The sequence below is a fragment of the Dicentrarchus labrax genome, unplaced genomic scaffold (genome assembly GCF_905237075.1).
Source record: "Dicentrarchus labrax unplaced genomic scaffold, dlabrax2021, whole genome shotgun sequence".
NCBI classification, from domain to species: Eukaryota; Metazoa; Chordata; class Actinopteri; family Moronidae; genus Dicentrarchus; species Dicentrarchus labrax.
This window is the reverse complement of record NW_026136702.1, coordinates 18,939,016-18,961,667: the sequence shown is the minus strand read 5'-3', so window position 1 is coordinate 18,961,667 and position 22,652 is coordinate 18,939,016. Positions and strand designations below refer to the sequence as shown.

The following is a 22,652-nucleotide window of genomic DNA, read 5'->3' as shown; positions in this document are numbered from 1 at the left end:
AATGAATGGGAAATTTGGAAGAAAAGCCTCTGCTTTCCATTTGGAACGCAGGATTTTCCTCCAGTGAACAAGACACTTTTGTGTCGGGTTAAGGGTCACAACAAAGGCTTTAAGTGAAGTCAAGACATTTCAGCAATCCCTAGTTAATTCTAAATTTGTCTGTCATTCTTGTTTCTCATTCTTTTACTCACCCAGGTCAGTGTTGCTGTGGAAGCAAGCTTAGCAGCCATTTCCTGATCCTGAGAGATCTCAAGGTGTTCCCGGGTCAGATATGTAAGCATTACAGGGTCTGGGGTTTCCTTCGAGCTCGAAGTGCCAGAAATAGGTATATAATAATAGGTGTTTAGGAGCTTAGTCCCATGACTTCCAATGTGAAGAAGCAATAGTTCTAGTCCGAGCTCCATCTTAATGTGCAAATATATTGTAGATCAACTGGTAAATTTAGAGCTTTACTTTCAGCCTCAGCTTCCTGCGCACTACAACAGCTTGGTACAATACCCAAATGCCTGCTTACGTTGAACCAGTCCACCTGGTGATTTCACGTTCTGTCTTGTGAATCCCTTGTGAACAACAGTGAATTCCTTCCTTTGGGGTAGCAACTCTCCCCCAAACAAAGGGAAGTGATCCTGACGTCACCAAACAGTACACTCCTAGTTCGTGGGGAGAGGATCTGTGACAAGCCAACATTCCTCAAAAACATGCTTTAGCCAGGAACATTGACACAAGTTTCACTTCAGTAGTAGAAAAACCCCAAAGCTGGTTGCAATGGCCCTGCAAACTGATTCCCACAATAACCACACAGAAAAAGGTCTTTTTTTTCTACACAACAAAACGCACTTAGGCTGGATGGGCAAACTCCATCGACCGCTCCAGTATGCTTGCACAGGTAATGGGTTGGTCAGTGGTTCCAATCTGGGCCCCATGGGTACACAGAGTTAATTAAATTGCCTAACAATTTGAAAAGCACATTGTTTGCACTTCACAACTTTTCCCCTGTTCTTTTTTAGAAGCACAAAATTTACTGGTGCATACAGTACTGTCTTTGTGTACTGTGAAAGTCAATAATAGTTTAATCTGCCTTTAAAATCAGCAGCAACAACGCATTAATGAATATTACTCTGGTGATTGATGGTTGTCATTTACCAACTGATTTGTTGTGATTTTGTTGTGTGTGTGTGTGTGTACCTTGAGGCCTTCAGTAGGTGAGCATCTGAGCAGCACCAGGTTGTTCCTGTGCGTGTTTATGGGAGTCCAGGGCCACAGCTCCTCACCGGGCTCGTCCAGGTTCCACCAGCAGAGCGCCACGTCCTGGAGACGGTTGAGACCCACACGTCTGTGGAGCCTACGACCCCACCCACTCACGTCCACACACACCACCTGGACAGGGAAATACATACATGCCAAGTATGCCAGAGAAGGGACTCAAAATTAAGAGAGAGAGAGTAGGCTCACCTGAGGGCTCTGAAACTTCCACATCTGTATCCCCAAATATCACTCTCCTGTCCTTCCCCCACCCTGTTTTTGTTGATGTCTAAGGTTGTTTTTTATCTTCCATTATTAATGTGTGTGTGTGTGTTTTGTTCTGTCGGGCTTGTTGTTTTAGTGATGTGCATATTTTTGGGAAGGTCCGCCACGCTCTACGGGCCACAACAAAGAGACGCACAGTAATGAGCTCTCGTGGCGCTTGGGGCGGGGGGGGCACACACACTCACACAGAACACACACACACACACACACACACGAATGCATGCATGTATGCACACAAATACACATGTACATGCATGTAGAGGCACTATATATGTATATAAACATACTCCTTTATAGACACACAGACACCATTAAAGAAACAGTGCTCTATCCAGAAGCACTTTTAAAGCAGGTGGAATTGCAGGTCTTACACAGTGACCCTGGCTTTCAATGTACACCACAGCTCATTCCTTCTTAACACACACACACACACACACACACACACACACACACACACACACACACACACACACACACACACACACACACACACTGTAATCACACAGGCCTTTCATACACTCTGTATCTCCAGTCACACTCACTAACACAATGAACTAGCTACCAGAATCGATGGCTAATACACACATATTAGCGCACACACACACACACACACACACACACACACACACACACACACACACACACACACACACACACACACACACACACACACACACACACACACACACACAACCACACATGTCCATGACCTCTGTCACAGTACAGAGGAGTGACTGGGACCTGACAGAAGTGCAGGTTGTACAATTAGGAATACAGGAACATTTCTTTAGTCTATTTTTAAAAAATCAAAAACACTCCACAGTACAAAAATATGCATAAAAGACAGAAAAAAAAGAGTAAATCGACTATAAGCTATACTGTACGAGTAGAACAGATTTTATGTTCAGTGGTCCATGCCTGCCCCTCTTGCCCCCTTGGGGGGGATATTTGCTTTGGACACAAAATACAGAGGCAAATTAAAATGATGGAAGTACATCTGATGATAAAGGGAACAAAGAGTTGCCCCAAACAGCTGAACGGGAGATCACTGACAGATTAGAAATGGAAAAGAAGAAAAAAAAAAAATCTGAAATCACTGGGGTTAATAACACACTCTATCTCTCCCCCTCGCATGCCCCCTCCATCCCTCCATCCTCCCTACCCATCTCTTCCCTCTTCTGGTCTTTTTTTCTGCTGGCGTTTGCTGGTCAGCAATAATCAAAAACCACTTTCTGTGGGCCGGATTAGTTTAGGCCCCCCCTCAACGCCCCCCACTCTCCCTTCTCCAGCTTAGCCCACTGGACCAGGGCGATGTGTATGTGGTTGTGCATGTGTGTTTGTTGTGGGGGATGGGTCGTTGGGCGTGCATGTGCACGTGTGTATGTTGCAGGTTGCATGCACATGCATTGAGGGTGGTGTGGGGTGTACAATATGGGGTGGTGGTGGTGAGGGGGTGTCTTATCAGGACTCTGCTTCTGGAGACAGACGCACGGCAGGAACGATTGCTTTTATACACACCAACATGCACGCGCACACACACCCACACACACCTTGACAAAAGGCCCTGGCAGTAATGTGATAATGCCAGGGTTAGCGGTTAGCCAGCTAGTGAAGGAGGACACAGTGTAGTTTTGTTTTGGGGGAAGGAAGAACGGGATGGCACATTATCAGACCTGTTAGTAACACCTACGAAAACACCTCCAGATCAGACTGCCTCTCAATATTCACCTTTATGAGAGATTAATAGACAAAAGCAGGAAAGATGTAGAGAGTTAGAGGTGACTTGAACCAAAGGACCGGATTCCCATGGCGATTACATTGAACCTACTCGCATGTTGTGTACCTGTTGTGCACAAAAATAAAAACAGGAACTGGACAAACAATTATTTATAAATTGTATCAAGCCAAATGGACAGGATACATGGGTACCTAGGGGTAGATTGTGATAGTGGGTAGCTACCTGATTACTTGTCTCTTACAAACACTGACCTAAATGCCAGACACATTACTCACGCGTTCTACTGTACCTTGATATCAGAGGGTGAGAGTTTGTCTGTTCGTCTGCCAGTCTCGGGTGAGTCCTGGTTCTTTTGGTTGAGATAGACTGCGGCCACTTGACTTTGCTCCAGGAAGGACAGCAGAATCATCCTATCACTCAGCACCGCTGGGAATGACATCACAAATTAGTACACCTGGAAAATGTGACTGAAATGTGTTTCTAATAAAGAACAATAACGATTCACATGTTTTCTGATGCATTTCTATATTCTAAAGGCCTTTTAACCTCCAGGAACACAAGAGCACAGGAGCTCCAACAAAAGGGGAGACCTAACACACCCAGGGTGAGGATGACATTAACTTCCTTAGGACACTTAGACACATTCTGGATTCACAATCTCAGATTATTACAAGAGGGGTGGCTGAAGATTTTAGTTTAGAACTAGTTGGTTATTATAGTCGTTTTTAGTTATTTAATAAAAGGTTTTGTAGTTTTTCACAAGCAATTTTAAATAGTCATCCCAGTTTTTAAAATGACTCCTAAAGAAATTCTTATTAAAACAATTCTTATTTTCAGGTGATTGTACAGAAATGAAAACATACTTTTGGACAATATATCCCATTTCTGCCAATAGATCCTCCTCAATATTACACACTGGACCTTTAAGCTTTACTCACTCCCTCTGCTACATTACACTTATAGACTGTATTCCTTGTGAGAGTTTGTGAATCTATATGTTGCTTTCCTGATGCCTGGGAAATATCAACAAACTATTTTCTGAAACATTTCTGCACAATTCTGTTTTGATTATGATGTTTTCTAAATGCTCTTACTTCATTATATTGCAGTAACATTTATCATTATCCCTGTCCTGCTGTGTACTTTAGTTTGAGCGTGGAGGACAGACGTTTCTTTATCCATCTGCCTCTCATTTTCTCTTCCTTTCCTACCATCTCCTTTACTTCACCTAATTTTCTCTCTCCATCTCTTTCTTTTCAATGCTTCCTGTATTCTTTGTATATCTTCCCTCCCCTGTTCTCTTCTCCCTTCCCCTGTCAGTGTACTGCAGGCTCTGAGGCCTTTTTGTGGTAGAACACACTTGATCCTGTTCAACTCTTCAGGAGCTGCATGGAAACGCTGATTAGCAATTAAGCCCCCCTCTCCTTCAAATTAATCTGTTTATGAAACCAATTAAATGGAAAGGAGGGGGGGTTGTTACACATGTCTCTCAGATATCCTGCTTTGAGTTGAACGAGTAAGGCTGCACCCCGAGATTTAGAAATCTAACCGCCAATTAACCATGGTATGTGTGTATTTATAAACGTACGGGTATTGGTATGATTACACTTCAAATCATCCTGTTGTGTGAGAATTTCAAATTAATATGCAAATATTCACATGGGAAGTGAAACATTGCTTGAAAATATAGAAAAACTATCATCTTAAATCAGGTCAATTGAGTCAGTCTGTCCTTATGTTGAAGTTGGATTATAAAGCATTTGTAATGAAAACTGGTTCAAGGCTTAAACCATTACAAAATACAGCCATTAATGATGCCTTGGCTTTCCGCAACAACATTTAATGCAGTAGTAAGCGTCTTTGTAATAGATTACAGACAAATCAAGTTAAATGCAGTTTAGTATTGATCTCTATGGGTGTCTATAAACGGGATTAGGTTTAATCCCATTCCTTCCCAAATGAAGGAGGGGATATGAAACCAGGCTGCGGCCCAATCTGGGACCAGGTGGCTGATTTGGCATTAAGGGCTAGACCTTCATGACCCACCCGGACACCGCCCCCAGACACGCACACACACACACACTCACACACACACCCTGACATAGAGTATACATGTACACATTCATACTTGCCCTCTAGACATACACATGCACAGATAGCTAGATATACATTCATACATGCAAGCCTGCAACCATGGGTTTATGTATTCCTTTATGTATTCTACACACACCAACACACACGCATGCATTCACACCCACATGCATAAAACAAACCAGCCACATGTTAAAGCATGCACATGGTCTATTTCAGGTACATACACAAGACAGAAACACACACAGTCCTCTAAATCCATTTAATGCCATCTCCTCAGCAGCATGTTGACATAAGAGGCCAATGGGCTTAACCAAAGCACATTTAAACATGGGTAAATGAAACCAGCTATGAAAAATCACTTAAGGATGCTTAATCGTGGAGCATATGCGCAGCTTGGCCCAGCCATTGGTCAAAGGAAGCCAGTAATACTTTGATGGTGTAAAATATATGTAATCTGTTGCTTTGTATGATGCAATCCAGAGCTCATGGTGGAGCTCAAGGTAGCCGGCACTGAGGATGTAAAGTTTAAGAGAGGACAGTAAGCCAGCTTTGTCACATCGTGAAACAAAAAGAAGACCTGGCTGCCATTGCCTATTGTCTCAGAGAGGCAAATATGCACCAGGCCTCACATCTAGTTGAATCCATGTAAATCAGAAAGGGGATTTTCTTCAGCATTCAAATACTGAGATCCTTTTTGTTTCAGAAAACTGTCAAATCCTGTTCCGAAAATGCAAACGAATTCTCTGCCATTACACAGTGACTTACATTTTAATTGAAGATTTGAGTCGAGCTGAAACGATTAGTCGAATAATTGACTGAAAAGAAAATTAATCAGAAACTATTTTGATTTTGAAGTAAATTGCCTTTTTTTAAGAAAAGGATTTGCTGGTTGTTGTTTTTTTTATCACAAATGATAATAAATGAAACCTGGATGTGGACTGTCACATAAAACAAGGTATTTAAGAACATAACTTTTGGCTTTGTGAATCGGAGAATTGATCAGATTTAGCAGTGATTGAATATACAAATCCATAAAGACAACAAGACAATTCTACCTAGCATAAGTCACAACAACTACATTGTAATTGTAAACTGTTTCAGTAATCGTAGGGTTTTAAATGTGTTCGACGGTGTGATCTGGTCTGGCTCTCTACTCTAATTGTCTCAGGCTAATTTAACAAGTGACAGATGTGAGAACAGCCTCTAACCTACAACAACCCCCCACACACACACACACACACACACACACACACACACACACACACACACACACACACACACACACACACACACACAATCCCCGGAACCCACCCTCTCACAACCATTACTCTAATAATTAGTGCCTCTGAGGCTTTGAATGGAGCGCAGTGGGAGGTGAGTGGGTGTACGTGTACCTGGGTGTGTGTGTGTGTGTATTTGTGCGCCTCAGTATGTGCCATTGTGTATGAGGGCGTGTGCATGTGTGCCTGTAAATGTGAGTGGACATACAGTAAGTGCTTGTTGGTCTATGTAAAAAAAAAAAGGAAAAAATGCTCTGTGCGTCTGTAATTACATATGTACGCATATAAGAATGACTGTGTGTATGCTTGTATGTGTGTGTGTGTGTGTGTGTGTGTGTGTGTGTGTGTGTGTGTGTGTGTGTGTGTACTATGGGGGCTTTATCAGGTGTCTGGAGGCCCCGAACGGAAGCAGGGAGGGCGGTGTTATGAACAAATAATTGATACAGAAAGAAAGAAATAATTAGCAGATTTGGGCCGGTGTCCACGGCCTCTTATTCTCTCCTGCCAGGTCTGCAGAGCGAGGGAGCGCAGTGTGAGGGGGGCGGTACTCCCTGGAGGAACGCGCGATGGAGGAAAAACACTGATGGATGCTCTTAAGGGAAGGCCCCTGGACACACACAGCACAAAAGGATTTGCCCGCAATTAGCTAGCAGAGTCGCCTCGCTCACCTGTGGCACCTGTTATGTGTGTGAGTCGGCGTGTGTGTCAGAGAGTGTTTGCGTGACAAAGTGGCGTGGATAGTGGGGTGTGTGTGTGTGTGTGTGTGTGTGTGTGGTGGATGTCCAACTGCATGTGTGGTGAGCAGGTGTAAGCACACAGTTGGTGCTGATAGTGCGACAGAAAGAGGGTGATAGATGGTTTTGCAATTCTAAAATAATGAACATTTGAATGCAAATTTCTCTGTGTTCGTCTGTTTGTTTGTTTGTTTGTTTGTTTGTTTGTTTGGTTGTGTGTGTGTGTGTGTGTGTGTGTGTTGCGGCTGTGGGCAGAACCATGTGGTGGAAACAATGATGTTTGTGTCTTTAAATCTGCTTTCTAACCACAGTGAACCTCTGGAATATTCAAGTCACATATAAACCATAATTTCATTTAGTGAATGCAAAAACTGCAGCAATACAGGACAAAGCATTCTTTACTTCCATAATAAGAGTGATTGTTATGCAACCACTCTAATTAGCATAAGCAGGACCAAAGTAACCAAAACCACTGTGAAAAATGTCTTTAATCCAGCATTGGTACCCAGTGCATTAAAGATGAATAAATATTTCTTTGTAAAGAAATACACACATATATACATAGTGTATATTGTATACCAAAGGGAAAAAGTTCCTGAGCTCCCTAAAGGTGAATGGTAAATAACACAAAACACTTAATCATTGTTATTTACTGTGTGTTTGTGTGTCTGTAACTGACCATCAGTCACAGTGTTGGCTGGTAGTCGGCCCACTAAGGTGCGGTCTACACACACTTGTTCGAGCTGTGGTCCATTTAGGGTCAGGGTCACCAGTACTCCGCTGCTCAACATCACCTGCAAGGTACCACACACACACGGACACACAAAAAACTAACTAAAATCTTACAAGATTACAGTGGACAGAGATTCAGTAGTAAAAGTTGTTAAAACTCAAGCCTGGAAAGAAAAAGAAAAAGGAAACCACAATGGACTTTGAACAGAATGAAACTGTATGAGTTTATCAAGTTGACATCTCTCCCAGAACTCCTTAATGAGGGTTAAAAGTCAATTCTCCTGTGATCTGACCTCGTAATATTTGCAACTGTGCATTCAGTGGGTAAGTAGTAAGTGATCAAAAGCATCACCTGAGACCTCCTGATTTTCCATATTGTAATTTTGGTCAATTCTATACACATAACACCTACTGCATGTCTGTCAGTCCTGGAAGAGGAATCCCTCCCCACTTGACAAAATAAACTTGTTTTGTTTAGTTAAAGAAATGACTTTACACATCCAAAAAAGTGAGGCTTGTTTTTCCCTGGGCAAGCAACTGGATAATTAGCCAAATATTATAATTATATAACAATATAATTGTGATTACATTCTTTGAGATGTTGCTATTAGCTTGAAATGACCTGGTAACTGGTATTACAGTCCAGTGAAGCTCTTTATCTGAGACCTGGTTTGGGCGGACCATGGGAGGTTTGTTCAGCTTCTGCCACTATCTGAACCTGAAAAGAGGTAGGCAAGTGTGTGTGTGTGTGTGTGTGTGTGTGTGTGTGTGTGTGTGTGTGTGTGTGTGTGTGTGTGTGTGTGTGTGTGAGTGTAGTAGTAGGTGGTAAGCTGAGGAAGGTGGGTACCTGGCAGCAATGCTTTTTCTTCCATCTGGTGTGAACGCAGGTGTTGGTCTGCAACAGTTCCTGAATGAGAATTATAGATAAACAGAGAGATAAACAGAGAGAAACACAGTGAGAAAAATGGAACAAACAGAGGCAAACTGAGGTTCCAGCACCCAGTGTAACAAATAACCACAGTTCTGATGCTGAGAGCAACACACATCTGGGTTTAAACATGTAGTTTATCTCTGTTATTCTTCCGAACAGACTGAAAATTTAAATTTCATGTTTGGAAATGAACCGGAAAAAAGGCCAATGAATGCCGAATTTTGGTATAACATTTAAGTAAGTTTCCATCTTTCTGTAATGCCAGTGCTGCCCATACTTGCATTAATTATCTTGGTGGTACATAGTACCAGACACTTGCCCCCACAGGTGGCCACTGCTACAGTTCCTGCTCATGGAGGGGTGGGAGAGAGTTGAAAGAGGATGCAGGTAAGGACTGCTTGTGTGCATGTTAGTGTGTGTGTGTGTGTGTGTGTGTGTGTGTGTGTGTGTGTGTGTGTGTGTGTGTGTGTGTGTGTGTGTGTATGTGTGTGTGTGTAAGGTCAGTCAGTCCTGCCACATTCCAAACCCAGCTGGGGTGATTGGATGGGAGGAGAAAGGGACGGAGAAGGAGGAGGAAGGTGGGGTGTGGAGGTGAGATGGGGTGTTTCTAGTTTCAGACAATGGTTACGGGTGAGAGGAAGGAGGTGGATGGGTGGGGAGTGTGTGCATGTGTGTGCAACAGCCGCAGACAGGTTCCAGCAAACAAAGCTAGGTCTGTACTGCCACAAGTACAGAGGGGATGAGGGGGGAGGAAGAGGCGGAGGAAGAGGGGGATGAATGAGGGTAAAGGAAGGGAAGGAGGAGGAAGAGAAGGAGGGAGGGAGAGAGGGAGGAAGAGAAGGGATGAGGGGGCAGCCTGCAGCCCCCTGATCCCCTCAAATATCCCCCTTGATGACAGAGCTCGGCCAAAAGAGAGGTGATGAGAGAGGAGAGGGAGAGAGGAGAACAAACGGGAACGACAGGGAGAGGGAGAAAAGAGAGAGAATGCCCCTATTTGTTAATCAATCGGCCGTTTCGGAAAGGGAAAACTCCCGAAAATCCCCAGAGGGAGGAAGAAGACAGGGGGAGGCCGGGAAGGGTGGTGGTGGAAGGTTTAACAGAGGAGGCGGGTACCTCCAACTCCTTCAGCGAATCGCGTAGCTTCTCCGGTCGGCGGTTCCTGGGGGTCCACGAATAGCCTCGAGCTACAGAGGAAAAGCACGAAAAGAATCTAAAGATCATGTGACTTGAACTTTTAAAAAACAGACAGAGGAAAATAAGATTTTTTAAAAAGGCCCTCATGGGAATTCGGAAGAATGTGGCACCAAGAACCGGAAAGGGTAAAAGGGTTGAACTTTATATCTGGGTTGAGATCTGAGAATGAAAAGGGGTGACATGAGGAATAAAGGGTGGTGACAAGACTGTCATGTGGAATAAAGAGATGCAGGTACATTAAGCAGGCGTTCCACATTACAATGCTGAATCTATTCTTGAATATAAACAGAATAATGGTCGCGCTCATTAACTTTAGGCTCCATTATAACCACAGAGACAAATCCTAAACCACAACTGGCACGATATCTAGCTTGATAATAACTGTTCAAACCATTTATCAAGCAAATGGGTCAAACATTTTGCAGCTTCTCAAATGTTATGATTTGCTGGGTTTCTCTGTTGTCATATTGATCTAAATTGACTTCTGTTTGGTTCTAGACTAAACAAGCAAATTGAAGATGTCACCTTGAGCATTGTAAAATTGCGATTAATGCAATTTCTGTCGAAATATAGACTAAAAATAACTGAAAGATAATTAAGTAAGATAATAGTTTTATGAAATATTTTTAATTGTAGCACTAATATCAGTTCTATACTACATATTCTTCTTCTACTGTTAAAAAAAACTGAGAAGCTGCATTAATTCAACTTCCATTCTCAGAAAGTGTATAAAAGCATTTATTTATTTATTCATTTAATGTTTATTTTGTACAGTATATAGGATGAAGTAATGCTAATCACCACAACTTTATATCCTCGGCTAGTTTGCAAAGCCTTTAAAAATAAACAAGCCTGAACAAGAAAATACACACATAAGACACAGAATGATTCAACAAAATTCCCATAAAACTCAGTGACATCAGATCATTCAAGACTATATGAGTGACTTCAACTTGGGTTAAAAATGATTTCTGTCATGATCCATTTTAAGCTCTGTGGCTAAGGAGTTTCACATATTGATCCCACGAACAGCAAAAGCCCAAATGAGGATTTACGAAAAGGCACCTCAAGGTTCCCCATAGATGCACCCTGCGTTAACTGAGCCACAAACTCTGACAAGAACCAACAGGCCACCGAGCAACACGGTTATTTAGGAAATTATGGAAGAATTTAATATTACCAAATTTAATCAAATGATCAAAACTTACACCAACATTGCTTACTCTTGATACCAGTAGCTGTCACTCATTTACTTTTATGTTCAAAACCCACTCTGAAACCATTACTTACTATGTACAAACTACACTGATGTAGTTAGAAGTTTTATTTTTCTGACTACCAGATCCCCAAAGCAGCAAAAGTCTGAAGTCTGCTGCTTACAGATTGATGTAGCTTGCACCAAAGGAGTGAAATTATTTGACTGAAAGCAAAATGTCCCTTCAAAAACACACACCCACTGCTCCTTGAGGAGAAGCAAATATTTAATCGTGAGGACTTTTGCCGCTCTTGAGTTATCTCCCAAACGCAACCTCACAGTTAGCAGCACGTATCTCAACACGTACCACACCAAGGCCCTGTCATTCTAATTTCCCAGCCTTCCCTTTCCCCCTCCATCTCTAGTGGTTAAACAGAGGAAGGATATGAAAAAAAAAACAAGCTAATTGAATTTGTGCATCTGCTTCTGCCCACGCACATACATGAAGTTCAGTGGGTGAAAAAAACAGAGAAGAAGGACTGCTTTTTTCAATATGGTGCAATCACTCGCCTATCTGTTCATTTTATAGTCTCTCTTTTCATCTCTACTGAAACGAACCATTAAGGAGTGGGATTCTCTATTAAGAGCGAGTGGGAAGAGGAGGTAAACAGATGCATGCAAATGAGGGTGTGGAGGGTATGGGTGGGGAGGGGGTCAGGAGAGAGAGGAGGGAGGGGAGGGCAGGGGGATGAGTGTTCGTCTCCTGATAAGGGTGTTTGTATTCCACTACTGGGTGAAAAGCAGAGAGAGTGAGGGAGGAGAGGGAGGAAGAGAGAGTGAATAGAGGAAGTAGGACAGTTGACTGACTAGGACAGCGATTTCTGGAAGATGGTCATCCACTGGTAAGATGATTAGGGCCCCCCACACACACACACCCCAAACACACACACACACACACACACACACACACACACACACACACACACACACACACACACACACACACACACACACGGGTGGATCTGAAGAATAAAACGGTTTCACTGGCACTCACCTTCACAGAAATGGAGTTTCTCATTGTAGTAATGATGCTCCAGGGGATTGACTGAAAAAACATTACAAAAAAGCTAAATGAAGGATTTATTTGGAATTTATACAGAAAATTAAAATAGCATGGTGCACAGGGTACATGATTCTATCTATAGGATGTAGATAATGAGGAACAACAAACCAAGTTGGAGCTCAAACACCTGAGCTCCAAGAGGCCTTGTTGGCACAGTGTAACCCATGACCGTGCCTTGTGGCTTGGTCACTGTAAGCAAGAAAGTGGCCAGTCTGGTGGCCGGCTCTCTGGCAGGCAGGAACACCTCCAGGATTAGTAGTATTAATCAGATAAGGGGGTGAGGGGCCAGACAGGCCCAGACATGGGCACCTGCTCTGGGGCTGGGTGGGGAGGGCTGGAGGGGTTTTGGCTGCAGGGGACCCCCGGAGCTGCTCCAATGAGCCTGGGTCTACCTCTAGTGGGGAGATGTGGAACTACACTATAGCATTTCAATGATACTGATATCCAGAGTGACAAGACCAATCCACGAACCAATCAATGTAGTTTCGCTGATGTACACAGAATGTTGTCTATGTTTTGACATGTTACAAATGCTCATGTGAATGTCACCTAAATGTCAAAGTAAGAGCAACATCACGCACAAAGTAGAAAACGCTGCCTTCAGTTTAAAGGACCCTGAACCCATATGTTTTCTTTCTTCTTGCTAAGTGATTAGGTCCTACATGAACACACTGTTTTGAGTCAAAGTTAGAAATGTTTTTGTTACTTTACATGACAGACCCACTTTTCTTCTTTTCTCTGTTTTTCTCACTGGTTTTATAAGTGGGTGGAAGGGCTGATTTACAAAAAGGTGATATTTTGTACTTCATTGCAGTTAGAGTTAGTAGTCAGAGTTTGGCAACATATGAATCTGATGCTGGTTTTTTTTTTTAATCACCAGTGAAATTTGATCAAACCCCACCCATAGTTCTATTGAGGCAGCATATCACTTGGCTGAGCAAACACACTTTTCTTTCATTTGTTCAAGCTGAATGAAATGCCACAGTGTCCATAAAAAATATCAAACGAACAAATGTAATTTTTTTTTTTTATCCAATGTAATCTATTGTATATGTAATCGTATCATGACCTGAGCTATCGTTACACTGCTGCATGAAAATGTTGTGATACTTTTGGATAGTGATTCTGCTCCCCTGCTCTGTCTGTCCCCTCCTCCTCCCTCCACTCTGATATCAAGCCACACTTTAGTAATCCTCCAAATGAAAGGATTTGGAGCGAGAGCATCGTCTCTCCACTGAAGATTGGAATGAAAGAGAAGGCAGCTTCTCAGATGAGAGAAGGGAGAAAACCCCATGATGAGAGGGAGAGAGGAAGAGACAGGGAGACATACTGTACACAAAATAAAAAAGAACAAACTATACATGGTGAGAGAAAAAAATGAGACAAAGAGAAGGAAATCAATGAAAGAGGTAAAAACATCTGAGACAGGCACAGTAACGAAAGGAAAAACATGTAGATGGAGAGAAAGAGGCTAAAATATACTAAGAATTTGGGAGTAAAATTAGGGAGGGAAATTAAAAGAAAAAGCTATTTGACAGCAAAAGCAAAAGAGGTTTATGCACTTTAGTGAATGCATTATGCTACCAAGTGAACTCTCACAGAAATGAATGATATTACTAAAAGCTGCTCTAATCACTCTTATATTAACAATGGCTCAATCACTCAGTGAAGAGCATTTTAACATCTTTGTGCTCATTGTTTACATTTTACAACCAACAACTTTACTGTTTAGTTTTACTCTCACGGCTCTCATAAGCTCTGTTCCAACAAAAAAAGCCACAAAAAACCCCACTGCACACTGCTTGCTCAGCCGCAAACCAGACAGACAAAGTTAGCGACTGGTAGCTGGTGAACATAGTGGAGCATTTTGCTGCTAAAGAGCCAGATATTTCCCTCAGGAGACCAAAACAGATCTAAAAAAGAGAGCGAATATTGGACACAAACAGGACTCCAAAAGATAGCTAGTGTTTTTCTGTGTATGCTAGATGTGTAAATACTGGTTGCTAACATGTTCGTCATATTAACTCAAAAGGGTGATAATATGTTGTTATGTGTTTAGAGCTTGTTATATTGTACTAGTGTGGCCAAAAAGAGAAAAATTGAATTGATCCATGTTCAATAAATGTTAAATGAAACGAGGGATTTTTACAAACATCTTATTGATATTCAAAGAAAGAAAAAAAATAAAGAAAGATAAACTATTAATTAATTAACTATGAGCTGAAAATATTTTAAAACAAAGACAAGGCGCAACACACACAGTATTGTTTGTAATGGATGAAGTCATGACATTTTCCAAAGGAAAAGAAGGAGCAGCAGCGCACTTTTGATAATTTGAACTGTAATGTATATTTTCATTATATACCAGGATACGATATCAATAGCAGAAGGGCTAAATAGTGAAGAAATATAGTTCTTGCTCTGGTGTTACAAAAGGTCAGTTAAATCATACTAGTGTGCGGTATGTGCTGGTATTAACAGTGTGCACTGATAGTGTGAAATACTCATTACATACTGTAAAAAAACTGCAAAATGTACAAACAGTTTGGACAAAGTCACCTTATACTGAGCTATAATTGTGGAGTAATTGTGAAAATGGTTGACTTTCTGGAAATAGATACAAACCTATTCAGAGGTGTCAAATATTTAAGGTGTGAACAATGTGATCAATTATGTGTAGCAACCCTCCTCAGGCCACTTGGTGTAAATGTTATAATGATGGCAAGATGCATAATTTTCATAAAAAAATTGAATACACACACACAAAAAAAAAAAAAGGAAGGAAGAGACAGCTCGTCCCTACACTGCTAGGACCGCGGGGGAGCAATTTGAGCGCTTCCTGATGGTAAGGGAAGCCTCCTGGCCTGAGGCAATATGAGGCAGGACTACATGGGGCCTCTTGCTATGTGATCTAGGAGAAAGTCAACAGTTTAGTTTTCCTATCGCTGTGTGGCAGGACCCCGGGTCAACAGGAACGCAGGGAGTGAAAGAGATAGAACCACGGTGGCCTAATAACCTGTGTGCATGTGTGTGTGTGTGGTACGTGCATGTGTATATAAGGTTTTAGGGTGTAAATCCTACATACTAATAGCCTCTGTGTGTGTGTGTGGCTAACAGGTGTAAGACACTGAAACATGCAGGACCAATAATTTGTGTGTGTGTGTTGACAGCTTATGTGAGCATGGGAGGCAGTGAAAAACCCTTCTTCATATATAAGGAAATCACATACATTCCAAAAACAAGACAAATGCAACTTATCTTAAACACAAACAGACATCCAATATAAACACTATTTACCTGGCTCTCCTTTATCGTAGTACTGATAGGTGCCAATATCTGTATCTGTGGGGCGAGAGAGAGAGATACACAGAGAGAGAGAGAGAGATGAACATCTAGCTGTCAGGGAAAAGCAGAAGACAGATCAGCAATTTCGCACCATGGGATAAACAATCGCTATCAGCTAGTGGCCTGTCCCGTCTGCCAGCACCACGGTTTGAGCTGAGATAAGGCCCTGTGAGGGAGGAGGAGATGGGAGGGTGGGCTGGGGGGGTCCGAGGCAGAGTGGAGCGGGGGAAAAGAGGGGTATTAATAAAGACAGGAGTGTGCCTTAACCTATTCCACCTGAGGGACAGACTCTGATTTACACACATGCAACATATACATTTAAAAGTAGACACACGGACTCAGCAGATGGCTGCAAAAACATATGACTAACATACACATAGCAGGCACACAAACACATATTATGATGGACAGATACACACACACATAAACACACACACACTCACACACACACACAAACTGCTGAGCTGAGCCTTTTTTTGTCAGTGTTATTCCTGCAGGCCCAAAACCATAAGCAGCAAGACTCGGATTCGCACAACACATCGTTTCTTTATCGCTCCACTACTGTTGCTGCCACTGCTGCTGCTCCTGAGGCCAGGTCACACTAATACAACAGGAGAGCTGATGGCAGACACACAAACACACACAGACAGAACACTATTACTAGTAATGGCTTGATGTCACTTTTTCAATCCTGACAGGGATAGTGATACTATAACCTTGAGTATCTGCCAATGCCAACCTGACTTTTTTCTATTAAACAATAACTGAGGTGTTCTTAAAACATTCGTATGAAAGCACTTAAACCTGCATAAAGAAATGTTTTTGGAATTAACATTAAATCAAATGACTGTGTAATTTTAAGATTCACTTGTAGTGTCAGACTTCCTGGGAATCAACATCCAACTCTGTTCTACACATTTAGCCAATTGTTTCACCCCTAACAATACGGAACCGTTATCAAGAAGCAATATCAGATACTGTATACTGCACACTAAACTTACACAGCAAGAAATAGCAGAGGTAAGGTAACTGGTGAAGGCAGCCGAGCATCTAACAAGCTAAAGAACCACATATTTCTCAGGAATTTTGTGGACCAAACCTAGACCTACATGCTCATATTGATCTTTGTCTGCTGGCTATGTAAGTAGGCAATGGCAGCACATAACACCTTTTATTTCCAGCATGTTGCTCAAAGTGTGGCTACAATCATTTGCATGCTGTTTCAGTTTGTGTGATACCAGACTTAAGTATATTTGTGGAACATCTATGGACAGAAATTGTTTCTTAAAAGGTCCCTTCCAGACATGTTTTAATAATTTCTCTGATTTTATGTCTAACATTTGACTTATGTATCTAATATGTCTGTTTTTTCTATATGATATTTAATTACATAATTAAAAATCTATATCTACTCCTCTCCAATTTAAAAAATCTGAATCTATGAATATGCAAACTATTATGACTTTAAAAAAAAAAAACTTCTAGAGTCTACAAGATGGCTCCTACTTCACTCAAGTCCATTCTCAGTGTATGTGCACAGGAGGTTTCAAACTTCCATATCACACTTGTTTGGATGTCACATGCATCATCACAAATGATGCTTGCACATGCACATCTTCAACTCAGATTTAAGGTAAACTCAGGGAAACTTTCCTCCTTCAGCAGATGGATGTGAAAACAGCTTTCTAGTATCAAAATCATTCTGCAAACTGAATGTCAAACATCCAAATCAAATGTTGGTCCACATAAGAACACAGGTGCAAGATTAAAAACTTGGTTTCATAACATCACAGTAAGCAACAACAAACTACAGGTTAGAGAAACAGGACGAATAGGTCACTTGGTCAAATCTGAATCTTCATTTAAAATCTGGGTCAGTATAATGAATGAATAACTCTTTCCTATACTACAGTGACTTCTGTTGAGGACTCCTTACGCAAAGCAACTAAGTCACTCATTGTGATGTTGCTCGGTCGCCAATCGCAGAAGGCTGTGAGAGATCTCTGCTGTTGTGCACAGCTGTACAAACGTGATTAACACGTGTAGAACATGCTCCCAAACCACACGGAACATATTTGTTTCAATGCATTGTACAGCAGATGTGGCTTTTATGAATCTATACTTTTGTTTTTGGGGCGGATGTATACGATGTAAAGAAAGTGGTGATAGGGAGAGTCACACCCCAGTGACCAGGTCTTTTCGCTCAGATGTATCCATCCACATTTTTCCAAGATAGCAGAAGACACACACAGCAGGAAAAAACAAACAAATAAGGATATGTCACCATCACCTAGGATATACACCCTGTCGTACCTTTGTGAATACACATAAACGCACACACATACACACAGTCAGGCTCGGAGAGACACTATCTTCGTCTAAAGCTCAGCAGACTGTGAAAGACAAGACAGAATGGAAGGGAGGAGAAAACAAGAAAATGGAGAAACAGAGCATTTCCGTCTAACAGAAGAGATGCACTGATAGGTGGCGAGCAGAAAAACGTACATAAACTAACAGAAAAGTCAAACTTACACAACACACACTCTGCCTCACAAACAAGCATTGGTCGCAAGTTAATGTTTCTTAACGCATGCATGATGGTGATGTGCAGTTGATTTAACATAACAGATCTATGTGCACTTTATGACAATTTCTCTCAAAATAGTGTGCATATAACACTGTACATCTGCAAAGCGGACAAAAAAGTGCTTCTCAGAAATTATTATCAAATATGAAATGTGTCCTTGTAAAGGGGAACTCCACCAACTACTACTGCATTATGTTAAAAAAACAACTTTGTGGCTCCAGAGGAAGCTGCGCAAAATCTGATAAATTGCCTCAAGTGACGTTACTTGAGTCAGCGTCGGCTGGGTCTGAAGACTACAGGTTTGAAATTGACAAAAAACAGACCTCTGCAGCCTTCTCTTCAAAAATCTTCAGATTCAATGTAACTAACAAATATAAAACATTTTCCCAGTACGAACCACAATCAGCTAACTGGCTGTGTGATGTAATAGCAATCTCACCATGCGAGTAAAGCTTCGATCTGACAAATGTGGAATGGAGTCAACATGTGTTTGGTCTCAGAAAACATACAGATGTTTCATAGGTTTCTTGAGTTGCTTGTGGTCATGCTAAGCAATCACACTTTAAACAATGTAAAAATACAGGTTAATATTGTAAAAACATCATAAAGAATGTGTAATGCAATAAAAAGACATGCATAGCAAAGAGGAAAGTTAAAAAAGACAAAGTGAGAATTGGTTCTGAGTCAGAGTCAGATTGATAAAGGGTGTAGGCGTGTAGGTAAGGTGGGGAGAAGGTGTGAAAACAAAGTGAGTGATGACAGAAAGAGCCAGAGCAAGACAGAGTGAGGGGTAAAAGAGAAAGGAGGCAGGGAGAGAATTATTGAGAGTGCGAGATTGAACATGGTGATAAGTGCTACCTTTGACTTGGAGTGAGCTCTTGGTGGACCACAAGTGCAACTCAGCCAGGCAGAACGCCATCTGACGGGGGAGTGTAACCCGAGTCTGCAGACAGGGACAAGTGAGAGAGGGAACAAATGAAAGAAGGAAAAAGAGACAGGGCAGACCAAACACAACCACAGATGTATATCTTGACAAGACAACATAATAGATTGACATAAATAGGCCTGAGGGTCAAACAAAGCATGCACGTAGGCACACATGCTCACATACACACAAACTTGAATGAAAGCCAGGTACTACCTGACGATCATGAAGCTAGACTGGCAAAATCAGTAATTTTCTATGTTTAAGTATAGAAGATATGACAAAGCAGTGTGATAATGGTGTACAGGGAAAATATCAAGAAATGACCAGGTCATGTGAACACAAAGGTATCTAATGACAACAGAGCACACTGACAATGTGAACAAACCGGACACATTTATCAATAGAACAGAAAGTTTACTGTTTCCCGTTTTATTTTTGGATTTCTTTTTCAAGTTCAGGGATAATTCTTAATTAACTCATTGTTACTTTGTACATTGTTGAACTCAATTTTTATTTTCAGTCTTTTTTTCATGGTGGTGGTAGTAGCACTCATGAGAGCAGTAGCAGTGGAGTATTAGTAGTAAAAGTAACAGTAGTAGTAATTGTATTTGTAGTAGTTAGTAGCTATAGCAGTCATGAGCTTTCCTTAAAAATGACAATGGTACTGCAACATAATACTCTTCTGTAGTACCACTTCCTGTACCTGTTCTACCTGTATTACTAGTAAGCTGGGATAATAGTAGTCGGTTACTCTACAGGTATGAATGCACACACCAAAGAAACTCATTAAAAACAATGTAACAGACGGACAGACAGACAGACAGACAGACAGACAGACAGACAGACAGGCCCATGAACTCAGACTGACACTGTGAAGGTCACAGGCGGCGATGCTCGCACCTTCACTCGCACGGGTGAGCTGTGATGGACACACACTTCGGAGCCGACAGCTAAGACAAAGCAGGCAGCATTCCATACTTTAGGTAAAGAACATAGGACAGGTCTATGACAGGCGCTGGCTATCCCTCCTTCTCATTACAGACTTTATCCAGTCAATTAACTTCTGCTAATGGAGGGTTAAGCTGTTGCTTTCTTCTGGTCCTCTCTGTGGGGTTTCCCCTGTAGTATTGATGGTTTGATATCGTATTTTACAGGTGTATTGGTTCTGTCTGTGTGAGCAGTGTACCGACTGCGTTTTGAACCACTTATGATGTTTCAGTGATCAAAAGAATTTCCTACTGTGGAATCAATTAAATATCAATCACAACTGCAACTACTTCTAGCGCAGATACTATGTTAACACTACTAGCAGTACACATTTTATCATATATGTATTTCTTCTTCAGTATAACACAATATAGTATGTTACTGAAGTGTGATCAGGATGGTGTGACAATGAAGAATTTTTGATCTGTCCAGAAGACTGACAATTGTTTTCCTTAAGGAAACTGCTACCATGACCCCTACATTACTGACAATACATTTTAAAATAAATGTTTTTTAAATAGATATTTGTATTGAAGAATAGTGCGTGTCAAAAAATTTAATATTATCTGGCTTGCTATGTCTTAAGTTGTTGCACTTCCTTGATGTTTGGCTGTGTTAGTTGTCAACTAGCTAGTTCTTGATCACTACTAATTCAATTATAACAAATGCATGTGTACCGCTGTCTTTATATTGCACTCTGAAATACCAACTCTTACACAGTGTTGCTTTAAAAAGGTCCAGCGTGTAGAATTTAGTGGCATTTAATGGCAGTTCAACATGGCGGCCTCCACGGGGCCACCTGTGGTGTTTGGAAATAAAAACGGCTCATTCTAAGGTAACAAAAACACAACAAGTCTTATTTCCAGGTGATTACACCCTTATAAAAACATACTTAATATTATATATAATTTCTGTCACTAGATCCTCCTAAATGTTACACACAGGACATTCAAGGTCAGTTTTTTTTGTTAAGTTTACTGTTTATAGTAGTTTTAATAGTATTTTATCTTTTTAATGTCCCTACATTCAATCTGAAATTATACAGAGGTCTGCCTAGCATGTCTTAGATCCCATATACTTTGAACAGCTGAGTTTAGGATAATTTCACCATCAACATTAAACTTATTTAGTCTTAAAACTACATTCACAAAGAAGGTTTTCATACATTTGTCTGATTCTGGGAAAACAGAATTATATTTCCCAAAAACCAGCCCTTTGGATCTTCCAAGCGTACAAGACTCGGTGTGAATTACAGGCCAGTGCAAAATCTCTGTATAGTGTAGCAAAGGTGTAGCAGTATTGCTGCATCGGACATTCATTTCTCTATCTGTGCAGCTAATGCTCTGCGTCTGTCCATCCTCTCTCTAACTCGCTCTCTTATTTTCTCTCGTTAACGCTGAGAGGGGACTCTCTCTTATCTTTCCCCTCTTGCACCTCCTGGTGTGGGGGAAAAAAAAATCTCATTTTGCCACTCAACCTCCAAAACTACAAGTCCCAACAAAAATACACATAGATAACACCGGGTGCCATGGAAACGCTGGGGCTAGCATGGCACAGCAGCGACGGCGTAACGAGTTTACTGACATAAGAGGATTCTTTTATCCTCTCCTAACCAGCTTTTTTAGAGGAAGTCAGCCCTTTTGGAGGGAAAACCTCATTTCAGACAGCTTTTATTTAGTTATTGCCAGTCTGGCTAACCTAAAAGTTCTTGAGACCTTGTTCTGCACAGATGCCGGGGTCTCAAGGAATTTACTGCAGAATAGAGGAACAAGGGGGGGCGACATAGATACAGAAAATGTGGGAGCAAATTGGTTGAGTGTGTGTTGGACAAGAATGATGTGTGAGTTCATGAGCTCCGTGGCCCTATGTATCAGGACAGGCAATACAGAGAGACAATAACAAAGGACAGAGAGAGGGTTTGTTTGGGACTAGGCATTGGTTTTTTTTTAGGATTCTAGTTTTTATTTTCAGTTCAGGTTTAAGGTACATGACATAATTTCCAATTCAAAATAAGCAAGACATTCACTTGTTGCCAAATGTTACACAGCGAGATAGAAGTAAAAAGGAAGGAGAGACAAGATACTCTCCATGTATACTGAGGTAAATGGTAACTCAAGATCAGTCCGTTTACAGTGGCTGTCATCATTCTATGCCGATACATCAGCATGTTTGTCTGATGACACTCTTTCTACACAAACACGCCAAGAAAAACATATCACTCTAGTACTTGCTTTAACTTCACTGGTGAAATTAATTT

At 41.4% G+C, this 22,652-nt stretch overlaps 1 protein-coding gene across 14 annotated transcripts in view; it reads right to left on the bottom strand.

Annotated features, from left to right (window-relative positions):
- Positions 1-22,652, bottom strand: part of wdpcp (WD repeat containing planar cell polarity effector) — an 84,509-nt gene that overhangs the window by 33,776 nt on the left and 28,081 nt on the right. For all 14 annotated transcript variants that reach the window (XR_007887287.1, XM_051420509.1, XM_051420535.1 and 11 more), the window contains 8 exons: positions 19,339-19,423; positions 15,846-15,890; positions 12,480-12,530; positions 10,150-10,220; positions 8,953-9,012; positions 8,053-8,167; positions 3,555-3,691; positions 1,186-1,377 (listed from right to left, as the gene is read on the bottom strand). Coding sequence is in view for 13 of the 14 variants with exons in the window: in XM_051420509.1 (XP_051276469.1) it covers positions 1,186-1,377; positions 3,555-3,691; positions 8,053-8,167; positions 8,953-9,012; positions 10,150-10,220; positions 12,480-12,530; positions 15,846-15,890; positions 19,339-19,399 (732 nt within the window). In the remaining variant the exon portion in view is untranslated. The remainder of the gene's footprint in view (positions 1-1,185; positions 1,378-3,554; positions 3,692-8,052; positions 8,168-8,952; positions 9,013-10,149; positions 10,221-12,479; positions 12,531-15,845; positions 15,891-19,338; positions 19,424-22,652) is intronic.